Source organism: Pecten maximus, unplaced genomic scaffold (assembly GCF_902652985.1).
Source record: "Pecten maximus unplaced genomic scaffold, xPecMax1.1, whole genome shotgun sequence".
Taxonomy (NCBI): Eukaryota; Metazoa; Mollusca; class Bivalvia; order Pectinida; family Pectinidae; genus Pecten; species Pecten maximus.
In genome coordinates, this window is record NW_022979503.1 from 116,499 (window position 1) to 134,134 (window position 17,636).

General features: G+C 35.2%; 1 protein-coding gene across 1 annotated transcript; it reads left to right on the top strand.

Annotated features, from left to right (window-relative positions):
* Positions 1-327: 327 nt before the first annotated feature.
* On the top strand, positions 328-1,614 carry LOC117318757. The gene has a single exon (XM_033873707.1). It carries the CDS (start codon positions 328-330, stop codon positions 1,612-1,614), a length of 1,287 nt encoding a protein of 428 aa, XP_033729598.1.
* Positions 1,615-17,636: the final 16,022 nt, after the last annotated feature.

Sequence of the window (17,636 nt, forward strand, 5' to 3'; positions counted from 1 at the left end):
ACACAGCGAGTAGAATTCCCCAGTGAAGACGATGCTCTCTGGAGACTTCCAAAAACAAATGAAAGCACCGTTCATCATTTATGCCGATTTCGAAACATTTGCAGAGAAAATGGATTCTTGCGAGCCAAACCAAGACCATTCAAGCACGACCAAGAATACAAAATTCGAACCCTGCGGGTTTGGATATCAAGTCGTGTGTATGGAAGATAGATATACCAAACCGCCCGTCATTTACAGGGGGCCGACGTTAGCAAAACCTTCTTGGAATGCATCATAGAAGAAGAAAAACAAATCAAAGATATTTTAGGTCACCCAGAACCGCTAGTCATGTCTCTTCAGGACGAGCAGTCTTTTATGGAGAGTACTCGATGTCACATCTGTGGTAGACATTTCACAGACGGAAGTACTGTGGTGCGAGACCACTGTCATTTGAGTGGGAAATTTCGCGGAGCCGCTCATAACGAATGTAATTTGAAGTACAAATATCCCACTTACGTTCCTTGTGTATTTCATAACCTAAAGCGGTTCGATGCACACATTCTGACGGAAAGTCTAGGCAAATTTAAAGACCGCGAAATCAATTGCATTCCTAACAATACGGAACAGTATATTTCGTTTAGTCTGGGCGATATTAGATTCATAGATTCGTTTCAATTCATGTCTCAGAGTCTGGAGACTCTGACTGAAAATCTTGCCAAAGAGGGTTTGATTAAATTCAATAACTTCTCTAAGGCATTTTCCGAATCAGAGGCCAATTTGCTACTTAGAAAAGGTGTATATCCCTACGAGTACGTAGACAGTGCCGATCGATTCTCGGAACAAAAGCTCCCTGCAAAAGAGAAATTATATAGTTCGTTGAGTCGATCACACGTGTCAGATGCCGATTACGCGCATGCACAGACCGTGTGGGAGAAACTGAACATTCGAGACCTCGGTCAGTATCACGACCTCTATCTCAAGACGGACGTGCTACTATTGGCCGATGTCTTTGAGAACTTCAGAAACATGTGTCTCGATTATTATGGGTTAGATGCAGCTCACTACTATACCAGTCCAGGTCTGGCTTGGAGTGCAGCCTTGAAAATGACGAGAGTGAGGTTAGAACTCATCAGAGATCAGGACATGTATCTGTTCTTTGAAAACAGAGTGAGATGTGGTGTTAGTATGATATCAAACAAATACGCTCAAGCTAACAATCCTTACATTCCAGAAACGTATGACTTATCCCAACCACACTCGTACATCATGTATACGGACTGTAACAATTTGTACGGGAAGGCCATGTCGGAACCATTACCTGTGGGAGGGTTTCGTTGGGTTGACAATACACAAACATTTGACATAACCAAAGTATCCAAAGACGGAGACCTGGGTTACGTAATGGAAGTAGATCTGGAATATCCAGACGAACTCCACGACAATCATTCTGATTACCCCCTCAAGCCGGAACGCAAAAGAACTTCAGACAAAGAATTGTCACCCACCAGCAAACAGCTGTGGAAGAGTTTACATCCTAGCCCCAAACACACCGATGATAAATTACATGGACGTGTGCCGACAGAAAAACTCATTCCCACGTTAGAAAACAAGACCAAATATATCTGCAATTACTGAAATCTTCAGTTATACGTGGATTTCGGTCTAAAAGTCACCAAAATCCACAGAATCCTAGAATTCAAACAAAAACTTTGGTTACGCCCATATATACAATTCAACACGTCCAAGAAAGCGTCATGTAAGAATGAGTTTGAGAAAGATTTCTTTAAACTCATGAACAATGCCGTATTTGGCAAGACGATGGAGAACGTGCGGTCGACATCAAGCTGGCACACACAGAAACGAAACTAAAAAAATACGTGGCAAGACCTTCTTTTCAAAGATTCACCATCTTTAACGAAGACTTGGTAGCCATTCAGAACGCTAAAATCAACCTCGTTTTGAACAAACCCGTATATGTGGGACAGACCATTCTAGATCTGTCGAAATGAAGTATCATGTAGAGTTTTATTACAAGTACCTAAAACCCAAATATAAGGATGGTATAAAATTACTCATGACAGATACGGACAGTCTATTGTATCGAGTTCAATGTTCGGACGTGTATGACGACATGTATCAAGACAGACAGCTGTTTGATCTGTCCAATTATCCGATCGAGCATTGCTATCACGATACAAAGAACAAAAAATACCCGGGTATTTCAAAGATGAAACGGAAGGTGAACCCATTGCAGAGTGTGTAGGACTCCGTGCAAAAATGTACTCGTACGTGTACGCCGTGAGAAATCGGATGGAGATAGAAAATCTCCTTGTGATATGGAACGATATGAAAGAAAAACATGTAGCCAAAGGTATCGCAAAAGCGACCATCAGACGTGATCTAAGACACGAAATCTATAGAGAGTGTTTATTCGAAGACAAAATGAAAATGTGTAAAATGAATTCGATTAGAAGCGACAAACATCAGCTGTATGTTTATGCCGTCAACAAGTCGGGTCTGTGTGCCTTCGATGACAAGCGTTGGGTCTTACCCAATCGGTGCGATACGCTTTCGTTCGGTCATTACAGAATACATAAAACAGAAGTGTAGTTTTACATATATTTATTCAGATGTCGGACTGAAGTCGTCATGAAAATATTGTAACTAATTATCATATATGTAGGTAATATAGTATAAGGGATATCATGTTTAATTTAAAAAGAAAGTTTCATTAAGTATCAAAACTGATTCGTAAAGTATTTAAGAAATAATTTTTTTTAAGTTGTTGATTTAAAAAGAAAATTACATTAAGTATCAAATCTGAATCACAAAATATATAAAAAAGAAATATTTAAAGTTGTTGATTTAAAAAGAAGAAAGTTTCATTAAAGCTGACAGTGCAAGTTAAAAAGCATCCAATTGAAATTTAAAAAAAAATAATACCTGTACAGATTTCCAAAAATCGTTTCCGAGACAATCCCCAGTTATGGTAGTGTCGTATCTAAGGACGGGCAGACATTTTTCTTTTTTGTTATGCGTGGATACAACCAAGCCGCCGCTATAAAAAGATCGTGCTTCGTCACACTCGCATTCACTCTAACCTCAGGTGTTCACGGTGACACACCTGTATCTTCTACACTATATCTGTACACCACGTGACCTACAACTGTATTCGCGAACGACACCAAACAAAAGCACTTACCTGTAACTTGAGCAGAAAGATGGTCAGTGTCTCTCAATTATCTTTCAAATCTTGTTGAAAATAAAGTCTCCAAATAAATGCTTGAAAATGCATAACGAATTAATCCCAAATACTCTATCCATCTTCTCACGTGTTTTTCGTGGGTGCAGCCATTTTCATAACAAGTAAACAGTCCGAGGAGTTCCGATTTTTACTCGTATCCTACACTAGCACTCCTCGGATGTTTTCCTATTGTCTACACTACACTAGGGCTGTTGTGCGGTTTTATCACGTTTTAATTGCGTTACGGCACGTGCACAAATAATACATTTGTACGAAGACACGGAAAATATTTCGATGGAAACTATGGATATAATGATGTAACAGTTGTAAAATTGTTCTTGCTGCATATCCCACTGGAAAGACTCAGGTAGGAATTTACTCATATTTACTCTGTTTATAATTTCATTAGGTACATGTTTTGTTGGGGCCCAAATAGTTTGTGTTGTCAATACTTTCTTTTCTTTCTTTTATTGTAAAATAAAATATATATGTATATATATAAAGTTACCTCTTCAAATTCCATATTCAAGTTCCGTAATGTGAACAAAAACTCATTTGCGTTTGTATTGAGAACGTATACTATGTATAATGGAGAGATGTGTCGCTATGCGCGTGTATCGATAGACTGATACTTGTCTCAATGAACGCACGCGCTTTTATAGCGGCTCGTATCTACGCATTACAAAAAACAAAAAAGTCTGCCCGTCCTTAGATACGACACAACCATAATTGGGGGATGTCTCGGAAACGATTTTTGGAAATCTGTACATGTATTATTTTTTTTAATCTCAATTGGATGCTTTTTAACTTGCACTGTCAGCTTTAGGTATCAAAACTGAATCGCAAAGTATTTAAAAAAGAAATATTTTAAGTTGTTGATTTAAAAAGAAAGTTTCATTAAGTATCAAAACTGAATCACAAAGTATTCAAAAAAAAAAAAAAAAATTTAAGGTGTTGATTTTAAAAGAAAGCTTCATTAAGTATCAAAACTGAATCGCAAAGTATTTAATAAATAAAATATTTTAAGTTGTTGATTTAAAAAGAAAGTTTCATTAAGTATCAAAACTGAATCACAAAGTATATAAAAAAAAAACATATTTTAAGGTGTTGATTTAAAAAGAAAGTTTCATTAAGTATCATAACTAAATAAAAGTTTTAAGTATGAGAGACATCACCTGAAAAATTAAAGTATGAGAGGCGTCATCTGTATATAAAGATTACATGGTGGTTATATAGTTTACATATAAGTTGTAGTTCATTTTCAAAATATTTCAGTTATTGATCTCGTGTGAACATAGGTGATGTGAATTTCAATAAATATTTGTATTTTTGAAATTATGCGTTGGGTTATCTCCCATTAACGTTAGGTTGCAAAAATGACTAAACGCACAGATATGATTATGTAAGCTTTTTCGTCGACAAACATTCACATTCAGGATTTTGATAGCGGTAATTTGATTGGCTGATGCAAAAGGTCACCCCTTATGGGATGTTGTCAGATCCTATGTATGCGGAGAGTAATGGAGCGACAATGGATGTGCATATCAATCAGATTGGAGCAGATGTCATCTGAATTATTGAAATCAAGGTAAGTTTTGTACAACAGTTTTAGTGTTTATTTGAATTTTAGATTGGGCTTTTTCACTTGTTAACTAGTTTCATATGTATATTCATTCTTAGAAATGTTTGTATTTACTTTAGGATTTTGCTTTTGGAAAATGTATTGTGAGTCTAATTTTCCATTCTAAAAATAAGTTAACGCATGTTGTAAACTTGTTCAGCATGGATGAAGGGGACATAGTCAGCTGTGTAATTCTTGGAGGCATTCCTTTTGTTCTTATTTCTCTGCTTTATTACTGTGTAACTAGACAATGGTCCAGGCTATTTTTTCTTGGAATACTGATTTACAGTAAGTGGTAATATAAATTCAAAAACAGATGATAGTTGAAATTTATATACCAAACCTTGCAGAGTTAAAGTGAGCCTTTTCCATGCTTCTGCATCAAAATATTCAGTGTGAACTTCTTACATCATGGCAAGATGGAAGGCCTACATTTGGATTTAAAACACCATCTCTTGAAGTTGCCGTGGAGATAACCAGTTTGTTTCTTTCATGTGGGATAGCATTCGAGTGCGAGTATACTACAAAAACACAAATATGACAGACAAGACACAATTACAAGCATGTATATACACTGTATATATAATCAAAGACGCGTAAAAAGACACACAAGCCTATGAACAAAGAGACACACAACAAAGCATGCTTGGCATTTAGACACTCATGTATGGACAATCATACCAGACTATCTTCATGACATGGTTTTTGTATTGCCTGCGACGAAAGGTCGCAATAGCAAGACTATGGTGCTCGTTTTCAGCCAGCGGTATCATCATTTCACTTTTAAAAGTTTAGCATTTAGATCCGTTGCTCAAAAAGCAAACTCCAACTTAAACCAAACTTGGTATATATAATTATATATACTTGGATCAAATAGTGGACACCTAAACACAACCATCATTTACAAGATATTTACCAGATTTTACTGTCCAGGGACTCTGAAAATTAGGGATGCTGGTAAACTGCATGAACTTTAAAGTTGTGCATTTAGTTCCAATTGTACATGAACTATTAGTACTATTCCAAACAAAAGTGGAATAGTGTTACATTTTAGTTTGGACATCTGAACCCACCAAGTAGATTACACAGATTTGATTGTTTTTATGTATTTTTGAGGTAATTCTTTATGGCTTGTTCCATACACTTATGAATACTGTAAAACATCAGAAGATTTTTTCTTCTCTCTTTTTAAAGAATTATGATTTTCTTCAAAATCTCATCATTAGTATTTGCCTTAAAATATCTTTAATATTTTGAATAATTATATATTCTTTAGCCATTGTAATTATTATTTTCCTCAAAATGTCACCATCAATCATAACTGTATTAAATTTTCTTTAAAATATATTATGATTTTCTTCAAAATCTCATCATTAATATTTGTTTTAATTATTCATTGTAATTATTATTAGTGAGTATGTTTGAAGGTGGTGTAAGTAGGATGTCTTAATGGTTACTATATATGTTTTGTCAAGTTTCTCTCAGTGTGAAAATGTATCTATTTCCAATTGTAGGAATTGCAGTTCTGATCTTCAAAAGTTGGAGACGGCAGCAAGCACGACACATCTACCGAGTCCGAGAAGATTTGGATATCTGTAAGTATTGGACATAAAAGGTTATATGAAATTAAATCATTTATGAATTTGTACAATTTCTATTCTGAAATTTTTGTGAGTTGTCTCCCTTATACCAATGACAAAATATCCTGTGTTGCCTTTAACAATTACTTTTTTTCCATTCACAGTTTCAATTGGAGATGATGAAGATATGTTGAATTAGATTTGAATCAGGTGGAAATCCAAAAGATAATTAGTTACATTCTTTATAACATGTGGGCTAAATGTGTTCAGTTTCAAGGACTATTTCTTGTAAACAATCAGTTTCTTAAACATTTTTAAAACACTCATTCTAATATTTCAAGCTCTTGCAATGTCTATATATTAAAATTGTAGAGGACATACAGATGGAAGAAGTAAGAACGCGTAAGTTAGAATTCCACTCATTAGGTTAATTACAGGTTTGATGCTACCTTTATCACCAAACAGGGAGACTAACGTTTTTGTTGTCAGTACTTTCTGTGTGTTATTTATTTTTTGTGATGATTTAAATAGCTGCTGTTGTTTAAATTGTAGGCCCCAGAGAAGTTGTGGCCTCCCTCTCCACTTCCACAACCTCGAACAGGTCATCAGGTAAGAATGCATCTTGTTTATATTTGCATATGTTGAAATGGAATCGTTGCTTCACTTGGTAGTATATATCCAATACAATGGAAAAAGTTTCTAAAAAAAATGTTTTAAATTGTAGTTGAGGTGGAAAAGGAGGGCATGACTACTACCTACGCAGCCAGAATTGAGCTAATTAAATGTTTTGAATTTAATTTATATTTTTTACAAATCAATACTCAGGTGAATGTGTGTCTTTTTTCAGGTTATTTTTTTTGTAATGTGTCTTTCATTGTAATGATTCTTTTTCATTAATTAATTATTCACTTTTTTTCCTAATGATAAATACATTTTATTCTTATACTTAATGTGTGTCCATTTTTTTTTGTAATTTGTTTTTCATTGTGATCATTTAATTACTACTCAGTTGATGTGTTTTCTATTTTTCAGTTTATTTTTTTGTAATGTTTCTTTCATTGTGATAATTTAAACATTTTATGCAAATCAATACTCAGCTGAATGTGTGCCTTTTTTCAGTTTATTTTTTGTAATGTGTCTTTCAATGTGAAAATTAGTTTTATATTTTTTATACATTGAATTAATACTCGGTGTGTTTTTGTTTTGTTTGTCTGTAACTGTGATAATGATTTTCTTAAAGTGTTAAAAATAATTTCTTGTGATTCTGCAAATTTGTTACATATTTATATTGTAGTAATTCATTTTTTCCCATGTTTAACTAGATATTTCTGTGATTTTACCAATGTTTACATGATTATACCAATGTTTAATTTATACATTTTTATTTTTGTAATTAATGATATTTATGTATGTCCATTTACTGTGATGTGCCAAATAAATGTTTTGATTCGAAACCTATCGTTTTTATTATTCTTAATTAGTTTACTTATACGATTCAGAAATATGTCTACGGAAATTCCACCCCTTTTACAAACATTCAATCATTTAAAATATTGACAAGTAAAACGTTTGCTTACCTTAAGCAAATACTGGATTTGATGGCTTTCCATAATTTGAATTACTATGATTTTGAAACATATATGTTGCTTTCGGATGAATCGTTACCGTGTTAATGTGGTATACAAAAGTTAACCGTGTGGTCTGGTTCACGCTCTTGTGGAAATGGTTTACGCCGTTGATCTCGTTACTAACTTTACGGTGTATTATTTGATCGTTACTTGACAATTTTCCTGAAGGATTCAGTCGTCATCTTCTAACGTGTTGACATTTGCTCTCTCTAATATCACTTTCACTTATGTGTCTACTTTGCTCAGTCAGATAGCAGCTTTTTCTAAAGGGATGATTCAATACTTTGCTCTCTCAGATAACTATTTCATAAAAAGACTTTCATCATTGTATACATTAATGATACATTTAAGTTGTTTTTTAATTACCATGACTTTATCGTTGAAAGCATATTCGTTGATTTTATAGCTCATTTCAATATATTGATCGATGAATTATTCAAACGTTTCATTATCTTTTAAATTCGAAACGGTTGACATAATACATCACTATTAGATTTTTCTTAACATTTCGATGTCACATTTCTTCTATCGTTAAAAAAAAGTACGGACACTTCCCTAATATCCTCCATTTATTCTTACAACAGTATGTTAATAATCATATCGAGACTATCTGTGTCTTCATTAATACCAAATATATATCGCTGGCAAAATGTCATATATATATAGATCAATTTTTGGATTGAATTCATAACTAGGGCTCGACTCGTAAATAAAAATTATCCTGTGGGTATTAGAGATAGAAACTGTTGTTACTTCTTATATGTGTCTACTATTGTACTGAATTGATGGGCTGATTTTGTGGGGATGTGATTTGGATAGCATCACATAGTAATCAATTTGCTTTGGGTTTATATTGTTTTACGTCCTATTAACAGCTTAGGTATCCTACAGCATATCTTATCAGATACTACCATCTTAAAGGAAAACATTATTAGTTGTAATCTATCCTGATTCAGGTTCTGAAACTTGTAAATCGGAACCACTGAACCCTACGGTGAGCGTGATACCTGAATACTGCGGTATAATTACTTAACTATTTGAAGGTGGACTTTCTATGTATTGCTTATCACATAGTTTCATCTTAATGGATACTGATATCTTCTCTCTTGATCTGATCGATGTGAGCTTGCGCCATTGAAAAATGAATATGATGATGAAAAACTCTGTCTTTTTATATGATCACATACCGGATCAGTGAACTTGACTATGGCTACGTTGCCTTACTTTAACACCTGTGTCCTGGCTGTATGACTTGACTATTGGCATGCTAACATTTCCCCTTACTTTAACACTAGCCTGGGTCAGGCCTGTAAGACTGGTTTTGACATGCTAAGTTTTCCCTTACTTTAACACTAGCCTGGGTCAGGCCTGTAAGACTGGTTTTGGCATGCTAACATTTTCCCTTACTTTAACACTAGCCTGGGTCAGGCCTGTAAGACTGGTTTTGACATGCTAACATTTCCCATTACTTTAACACTAGCCTGGGTCATGCATGTAAGACTGGTTTTGACATGCTAACATTTCTACTTACTTTAACACTAGCCTGGGTCATGCATGTAAAAGCTGGCGTTTTGATCCTCTTAAAATACATCTACTTACAATTATCTAATTCTGGTTAAGCCCAAATCAAATAAGATTATCAATTGAGATTCTCTCTATGCTATAATATAATCTCTATGCCGCAATGTTTTTCTAAAGGGATGATTCAATGCTTTGCTCTCCCAGATAACTATTTCATAAAAAGACTTTCATCATTGTATACATTAATGATACATTTAAGTTGTTTTTTAATTACCATGACTTTATCGTTGAAAGCATATTCGTTGATTTTATAGCTCATTTCAATATATTGATCGATGAATTATTAAAACGTTTCATTATTTTTTAAATGCGAAACTGTTGACATAATACATCACTATTAGATTTTTCTTAACATTTCGATGTCACATTTCTTCTATCGTTAAAAAAAAAGTACGGACACTTCCCTAATATCCTCCATTTATTCTTACAACAGTCTGTTAATAATCATATCGAGACTATCTGTGTCTTCATTAATACCAAATATATATCGCTGGCAAAATGTCATATATATATAGATCAATTTTTGGATTGAATTCATAACTAGGGCTCGACTCGTAAATAAAAATTATCCTGTGGGTATTAGAGATAGAAACTGTTGTTACTTCTTATATGTGTCTACTATTGTACTGAATTGATGGGCTGATTTTGTGGGGATGTGATTTGGATAGCATCACATAGTAATCAATTTGCTTTGTTTTTTTTATTGTTTTACGTCCTATTAACAGCTTAGGTATCCTACAGCATATCTTATCAGATACTACCATCTTAAAGGAAAACATTATTAGTTGTAATCTATCCTGATTCAGGTTCTGAAACTTGTAAATCGGAACCACTGAAACCTACGGTGAGCGTGATACCTGAATTACATCTATCTCACATTACTGTGGTATAATTACTTAACTATATGGAGGTGGACTTTCTATGTATTGCTTATCACATAGTTTCATCTTAATGGATACTGATATCTTCTCTCTTGATCTGATCGATGTGAGCTTGCGCCATTGACAAATGAATATGATGATGAAAAACTCTGTCTTTTTATATGATCACATACCGGATCAGTGAACTTGACTATGGCTACGTTGCCTTACTTTAACACCTGTGTCCTGGCTGTATGACTTGACTATTGGCATGCTAACATTTCCCCTTACTTTAACACTAGCCTGGGTCAGGCCTGTAAGACTGGTTTTGACATGCTAACATTTTCCTTTACTTTAACACTAGCCTGGGTCAGGCCTGTAAGACTGGTTTTGACATGCTAACATTTCCCTTTACTTTAACACTAGCCTGGGTCAGGCCTGTAAGACTGGTTTTGACATGCTAACATTTCCACTTACTTTAACACTAGCCTGGGTCATGCATGTAAGACTGGTTTTGACATGCTAACATTTCCCCTTACTTTAACACTAGCCAGGGTCATGCATGTAAAAGCTAGCGTTTTGATCCTCTTAAAATACATCTACTTACAATTATCTAATTCTGGTTAAGCCCAAACCAAATAAGATTATCAATTGAGATCCTCTCTTTGCCATAATATAATCTCTTTGCCATAATGTAATCTCTTTGCCATAATGTAATCTCTTTGCCATAATGTAATCTCTTTGCCATAATGTAATCTCTTTGCCATAATGTAATCTCTTTGCCATAATGTAATCTCTGTATGTCATAATGAATTTCCCTTTGTCATAATGTAAACTATTAATGCCAGTCTACTATACTATGTTTTACGGTAATTGTACTTGTTGTACAATGATATAACAAAAAGTTTAAATGATCACAGGGATTGTCATAAAGTTTATCTCCTAATTTTCCGATGAAATTTGTCCGATTCAAAGCTGTCTGATGCCAGTCGCATTTAAACCAATGTAAAGTTTTAAGATAATCCTGTTACATTTCAGATAACAGAGCATGGGTACCCAGTGCATGAGTCCATCATTCAGTCCAGAGTTGCATTCAACCTCAAGGAGAGATATGATGGCTCTGTGGAGTTTTTTTTCTCCCAGAATCCCTCATTCAAGATGGCTGTCAACATTGGCAGCCATCTTGAATGAGGCATTCTGGGAGAGAAAAAACTCCACAGGAGTCATCAATTTTCTTTCCCATGATCTTTGTTTTCAAATACAGAAGTGACATACATTTCTTTAGTTGTATTTTCTTCAGATTTTATCTTTTCAGGGGGGTGAAAACCTTCTGGAATTTTAGTCATGATGAAGATTGAAGAAAAGTATGTTGAAGATTGTATTTTAAAAATAAAAAAACACATGAATTGAGTTTTATTTGCTTTTATTGAAAAAAACACTTGCGGAAGTCTTTGAAATTTTCTAGTGCTCTCTCATTTTCAACTTCCGAGTACGGGATGATGTATCTGTCTGAAAAATAAAAAAATGTTGAAAAAATAGTATAGTATGTAAATGGCTAGCCGGGTTGGTTTTCGTGACGTTATTGACTTTCGGCATGCTAGTATAGTATGTAAATGGCTAGCCGGGTTTGATTTCACGACGTTATTGGCTTTCGGTATGCCAGTATAGCATGTAAATGGCTAGCCGGGTTAGTTTTCATGGCTTTATTGACTTTCGGCATGCTAGTATAACATGTAAATGGCTTGCCGGGTTGGATTTCACGACGTTATTGGCTTTCGGTATGCCAGTGTAGTATGTAATTGGCTAGCCGGATTCGTTATCTTGACGTTATTGACTTTCGGCATGCTAGTATAACATGTAAATGGCTTACCGGGTTGGATTTCACGACGTTATTGATTTTCGGCATGCTAGTATAGTATGTAAATAGCTAGCCGGGTTGGTTTTCATGACGTTATTTGTCATGTTTTGTCCTGATTTTGTCATGTTTTGTCCTGATTTTGTCATTTTTGTCCTAATTTTGTCCTTTTTGTCCTGATTTTGTCATTTTTGTCCTGATTTTGTCCTAATTTTGTCATTTTTGTCCTAATTTTGTCCTGATTTTGTCATTTTTGTCCTAATTTTGTCCTGATTTTGTCATTTTTGTCCTAATTTTGTCATTTTGGTCCTGATTTTGTAATTTTTGTCCTGATTTTGTCATAATTTTGTCCTGATTTTGTCATTTTTGTCCTGATTTTGTCCTAATTTGGTCATTTTTGTCCTGATTTTGTCATTTTTGTCCTGATTTTGTCATTTTTGTCCTAATTTTGTCATTTTGGTCCTGATTTTGTCATTTTTGTCCTGATTTTGTCATTTTTGTCCTAATTTTGTCCTGATTTTGTCTTTTTTGTCCTAATTTTGTCATTTTTGTCCTAATTTTGTCCTGATTTTGTCATTTTTGTCCTTATTTTGTCGTGATTTTGTCATGATTTTGTCATGTATTGTCATGATTTTGTCATTTTTGTCATTATTTTTCTGAGAGGACAGACATTCTTCAATTACAGCTGTCTTGGAGATTGGAATCAATTCAATAGAATTCTAATTGAAAAAAATAACATAATTCATACTTTGTTTTTTTTTCTTTTATTATATTCACAAACGTATATACAATGATTTTTTAATTAAACAATCAATATTTTTATAAGTTATGTATTGCAATACATACAGTCACTACACAAAACCTGCAATTAATAACAATGCATACTCATTACTATTATAACAAGTAACGTTCAAGATGATGAACGAAATCATCTACAATGTAAGTATTGGCATGCCATTCTGATTGAAGATATTCAGTGATGTCATTCATCGTCATTCCCATCTTTCGGTGAACCAAGTAATAGATACAATGTTGACCACACACCAGAGAGTTCAAATGCTGTACTGCAACGGGATTATAAATCCATGTTTTACATTTCTGGTTTAAGAAATTGATAAAATCTAAATGAAAGGGAGACAATCCATAAGGATCATAATATTCCAATGTTGTCCTTGTTTATTATCTGGGTCAGTATTACAAACCATGAGACTAGGAACACTTAAAGACATGAAGGTAATGTATTTCTAGCATACACCCCTGCAAAATGAGGAGAAACGGCTTGTAGGATCAGTTCTATTTCTAAAGTATTCATCATGCACTATAATCAAAACGAATTTGCCTGTTACGATTAATTTCTATGATATTGTCAAATTCAGCATACACCACAACGTTGATGGTATTGGGTAGGGCTGTTCCGAAATGCACTTCCAAAGACAAGTTTCCCTTTTTTATAAGATGAAATGTGCCCACTTTTGAAAGGTAAGGTGTCAGATCAAATCCAAACAGGGTAAAACCAGTGCCATATTCATCCTTTGAGATGTTATTACCCTCGTCACGAAACGTTTTGCCGGTAGTGTTAAACAGGCCCATGTAGCTTCTTACGTAATGGTTCTGAGTGAAATTTGGCTGCAAAGGCTTGGTGGGGACTTGTTTGCCATCCACGTTCAGGACAACAAAATTAATATCAAAATCTTTAAAATGAAAAGGATTCTTGGTGATGAGTCCACTATAGGCATCACTGTCCACACATCCGATGACCAATCTCATTTGTCATAGAAAAAAAATATCCTTTACAAAATTGTGATTTCCTCTTGGAACAGAAAACACTTTCATTGCAATTCTTCTGATTGGGTATTTCGCAGGTGATATTTCCAGGGCTTTTGCATGGGCCAGTCTCACCGATGGACTTTCTCACGTTTAGATAGATGTCCTTGATGACAACTTTGTCTTCTCCCATCAAACAGAAAACATATTTACTTCTGGTTAACGTTATTTTCATGTTCACATTATTGACAAGATATCTTTCCTGGACAAATAGGTCCCATCATTTCCACAGATCTACTGCTTGCTGTTGACAATTTAAGGGCCACCATCATTGACAGATGTGACCGTTCCAATTTGATGCCAGTATCCATCTTCTACACTTGTTTGAGTGGGTGGTGTATCGAATAAATCTAATTCTGACTGGACACATTCACAGGAGTTCTGATGAACTAAAGACATCTTTCAACGCCACTCTGTATAAACTACATACACAGATATATATATGTTTTTTGTTGTTTTTTTTTTTTTTTGGGGGGGGGGGGGGGGGGTGTGTCATGCATCAAAGATATCTTTTGCTCTATACTGATTGGATGATTCTTTCCTTTTCCTTTTTCTCCTTCCAGGTGGCCTTAGGTTTTGCAAAGCTTTACGCTTAAGCTGATCTCTAGCTTCGATGGCACGTTTTCGTGCAGCAGTTTTGATGTTTTCCCCCTTTAACAAATCACTAGTCAATTTCATGCCTCCTATGCCATGACCTCTCTGCATTCTCGTTCCTCTGAAGACACTCCACTACCACATCCCCCAGCTTGATTCAAGTAATACCTATCAAATAGGTTTCTATTACATTGGTGAGCAGCTTTCATATCGATTGCTTTTCTTCAGTTTGAGCCTAATAATAATTTCTTATATATCTGATAAATTGAACCTAAAGAATGCCTCTTAAAATGTAAGGTGACGACAACTTTTCCTATCTCAAATGGAATGGGTTTGCCTGTATCGTCTCTCAACATTATTTCTATTTCTTGAAATTGACGTTGTTATAACGGTACATAATGAATTGGTTGGAATTCATTACTGATGGCATGTCCTGGCATATCCTCAATTGGAACTATTCTGACAAGTGGAACCCTGGAATCACCCACCATCTGTGGTTCAACCAAAGGACAGTAGACATAAATGGAATAAAAACCTTGACGAACGTCAGCCATGTTTCTGCCAGTGTATTTTCCTTCAAAAAACCGTGAAGACTCAAATCCTAACTTTTTGTCAACATAGCACTGAGATTTAAACGTAAGCCAGTAGATATAGTCAAAGTTACCCTCTGATCAATTTTATCAGTAGAAATCTTGAACATATCTCCATGTGATACCATTTTTTTGGCCCCCCATATGTATTCTAAAACATTGAACACATTGGGATAATAACCTGGTTTAACGTAAAGTTTTAATGCAGCTCCAGGATCAAATTCAACATTAGCAACATTGTCACTGCCACCATAGATCATCTCCAACCACAATTCACCTTCACGTACGTTGAACCAAGAGTGAGGATATTGAATTTCAGCTAGACCCATCTCCCAAGAACCTTTGAGATCTAGAGGTTGAGGCAAACGTGTCTTGTAAGTTGTTAATGTATTGTCTTGAAAGTACTCCATGAACTATTACTAGGAAGGGTTATGTAAAACATCTTTCTTTTTCAGAGTAGGACTAGGTATTAGATAGCCAATACCACTGCTCAACAAAGAAACCCACAGAGACTCTAGTGGATGACCTATGCTCAGATGATAGATGCTACAGCAGATGATGATATAGATGATGCACACTTGACAAAAGAAAACGATTTCTTTTCTTGGCAGTTTGGTACCAAACAACAACCACTTAGAGTTTCCACTGGCATTGTCAGTCATTTTATTATGATTTGACTGGAGTGTTTCGATGACTTTTATACTTTTTCTAGGCTCTAATCTGTAGGCTTAAATTTTTTTCCATTTCTTTAGCATGTCTGAAACTGGTTTTCTAGGTAACGTTGATCGTGAAGTGGGTGTAGAAAAAGTGTTGTAGCCACTCTCATCACTATTCCTTCCAATCCATTTGTGTTGGAGATAGGAGGGTGTTCTCAGATGTAGTCAAAGGGGTAGCTCCAGATGGTATCGGTGGATGAAAATCTTGATATGTAGCCAAAGGGGTAACATGAGATGGTGTATGAGTAGATTGAGATGTAGCCAATGGGGTGACTGGAGATGGCATCATAGATGTAAGAGTAACTGGAGGTCTAGCCAAAGACATTTCAGATGGCATAGTCTCTCTTATCGTTGGTAAAGGAGTAGAGGCAACAGTTTGCATTTTATCCAAATATTCGTTATTACTTATCCAGCTCTGAGGGACATTCAGATCCCTTAAAGCTGTTAGAAAGGTATTCATACCCTGTGGATTGACGTGTTTCAGAGACCTTTGACGTGTAGCGTTGCCCACTAAATCCACTAGATTAGAACCTGAAATTACCGGGGCACCTTTATATCCAAATTCTCCTTTGTCATTCCACTGGACTACCTGTTTTAATCTATCCATCAACATTTCTGTCTTAGATTGAGCAGTGTTTGGTACACTCTGCAAAACAAGTTTACGTGTGAGGTCCTCTTTGGGAAAATTTTCGATGGTAGTGACTACTTTGGGTGTTAAACCATCCTGTTTGCATTGTTGATGTCTAGAAAGGTATTTTCCTTAATCCTGATCATACAAAGTCATTTTTTCGTCAAGTGGAAGATCTTCACGTTGCAAAGTACTTGCCATATTCCCCTCAATATGGTGAAGGGATTTCACGAAAGAGTCTACAGGAGGCTTAGGTCTGAAGTTGGTGATGGGACCTTGCATGTTCAGTATTTTTGTTTTCATCTTATAAATAGACCGGACAGGACTTATGTTGCCAAGGGTAGTAAGATGGATGTGATGGCAGGTAAAAATCCTCCTTGTTGAATGATACGTTTTTTAGTTTTGAACGGAGATTTCAATAATTGTCTACACTTTTGTTTGTGACGGGACAACCGTTTCTTTTGCTTTGGTGTCAAAGGCAAACGACCCTGTAGAATGTTTTGTATGCACTCACATAAACAGTATATGAAACTTTTACTGGCCTTTTCTAGGATGGCTTTGCGTATAGAAGGTTCAGCTTGGCAAAAATACTCTTTACAAGTCTTTACAATGTTTCTCCAGATATGAAGACATCTTCGTCAAACAACATCTACCTTCCATGAAGCATATATATATACGTTTTTAGGGGACATACACAAACTGATACTCTCCAGGAAATATACATGTGCGTAATCTGAGATCTGAAGGAGTGTTTTGTTTCAAATCTACTAACAGATATCCATGAGGATGAAGAGTAGCATCCTTGTAGGCTTCCATCAGTAAAGTTTTACTTGGAAACATCTGCTGAGACAAACACCTGACCTGTGACGAATCTCTAGGATTTTTCAAAACAATGTAATCAGTATTCAAACTGATGTCTCTATGTTTTTTACTCTG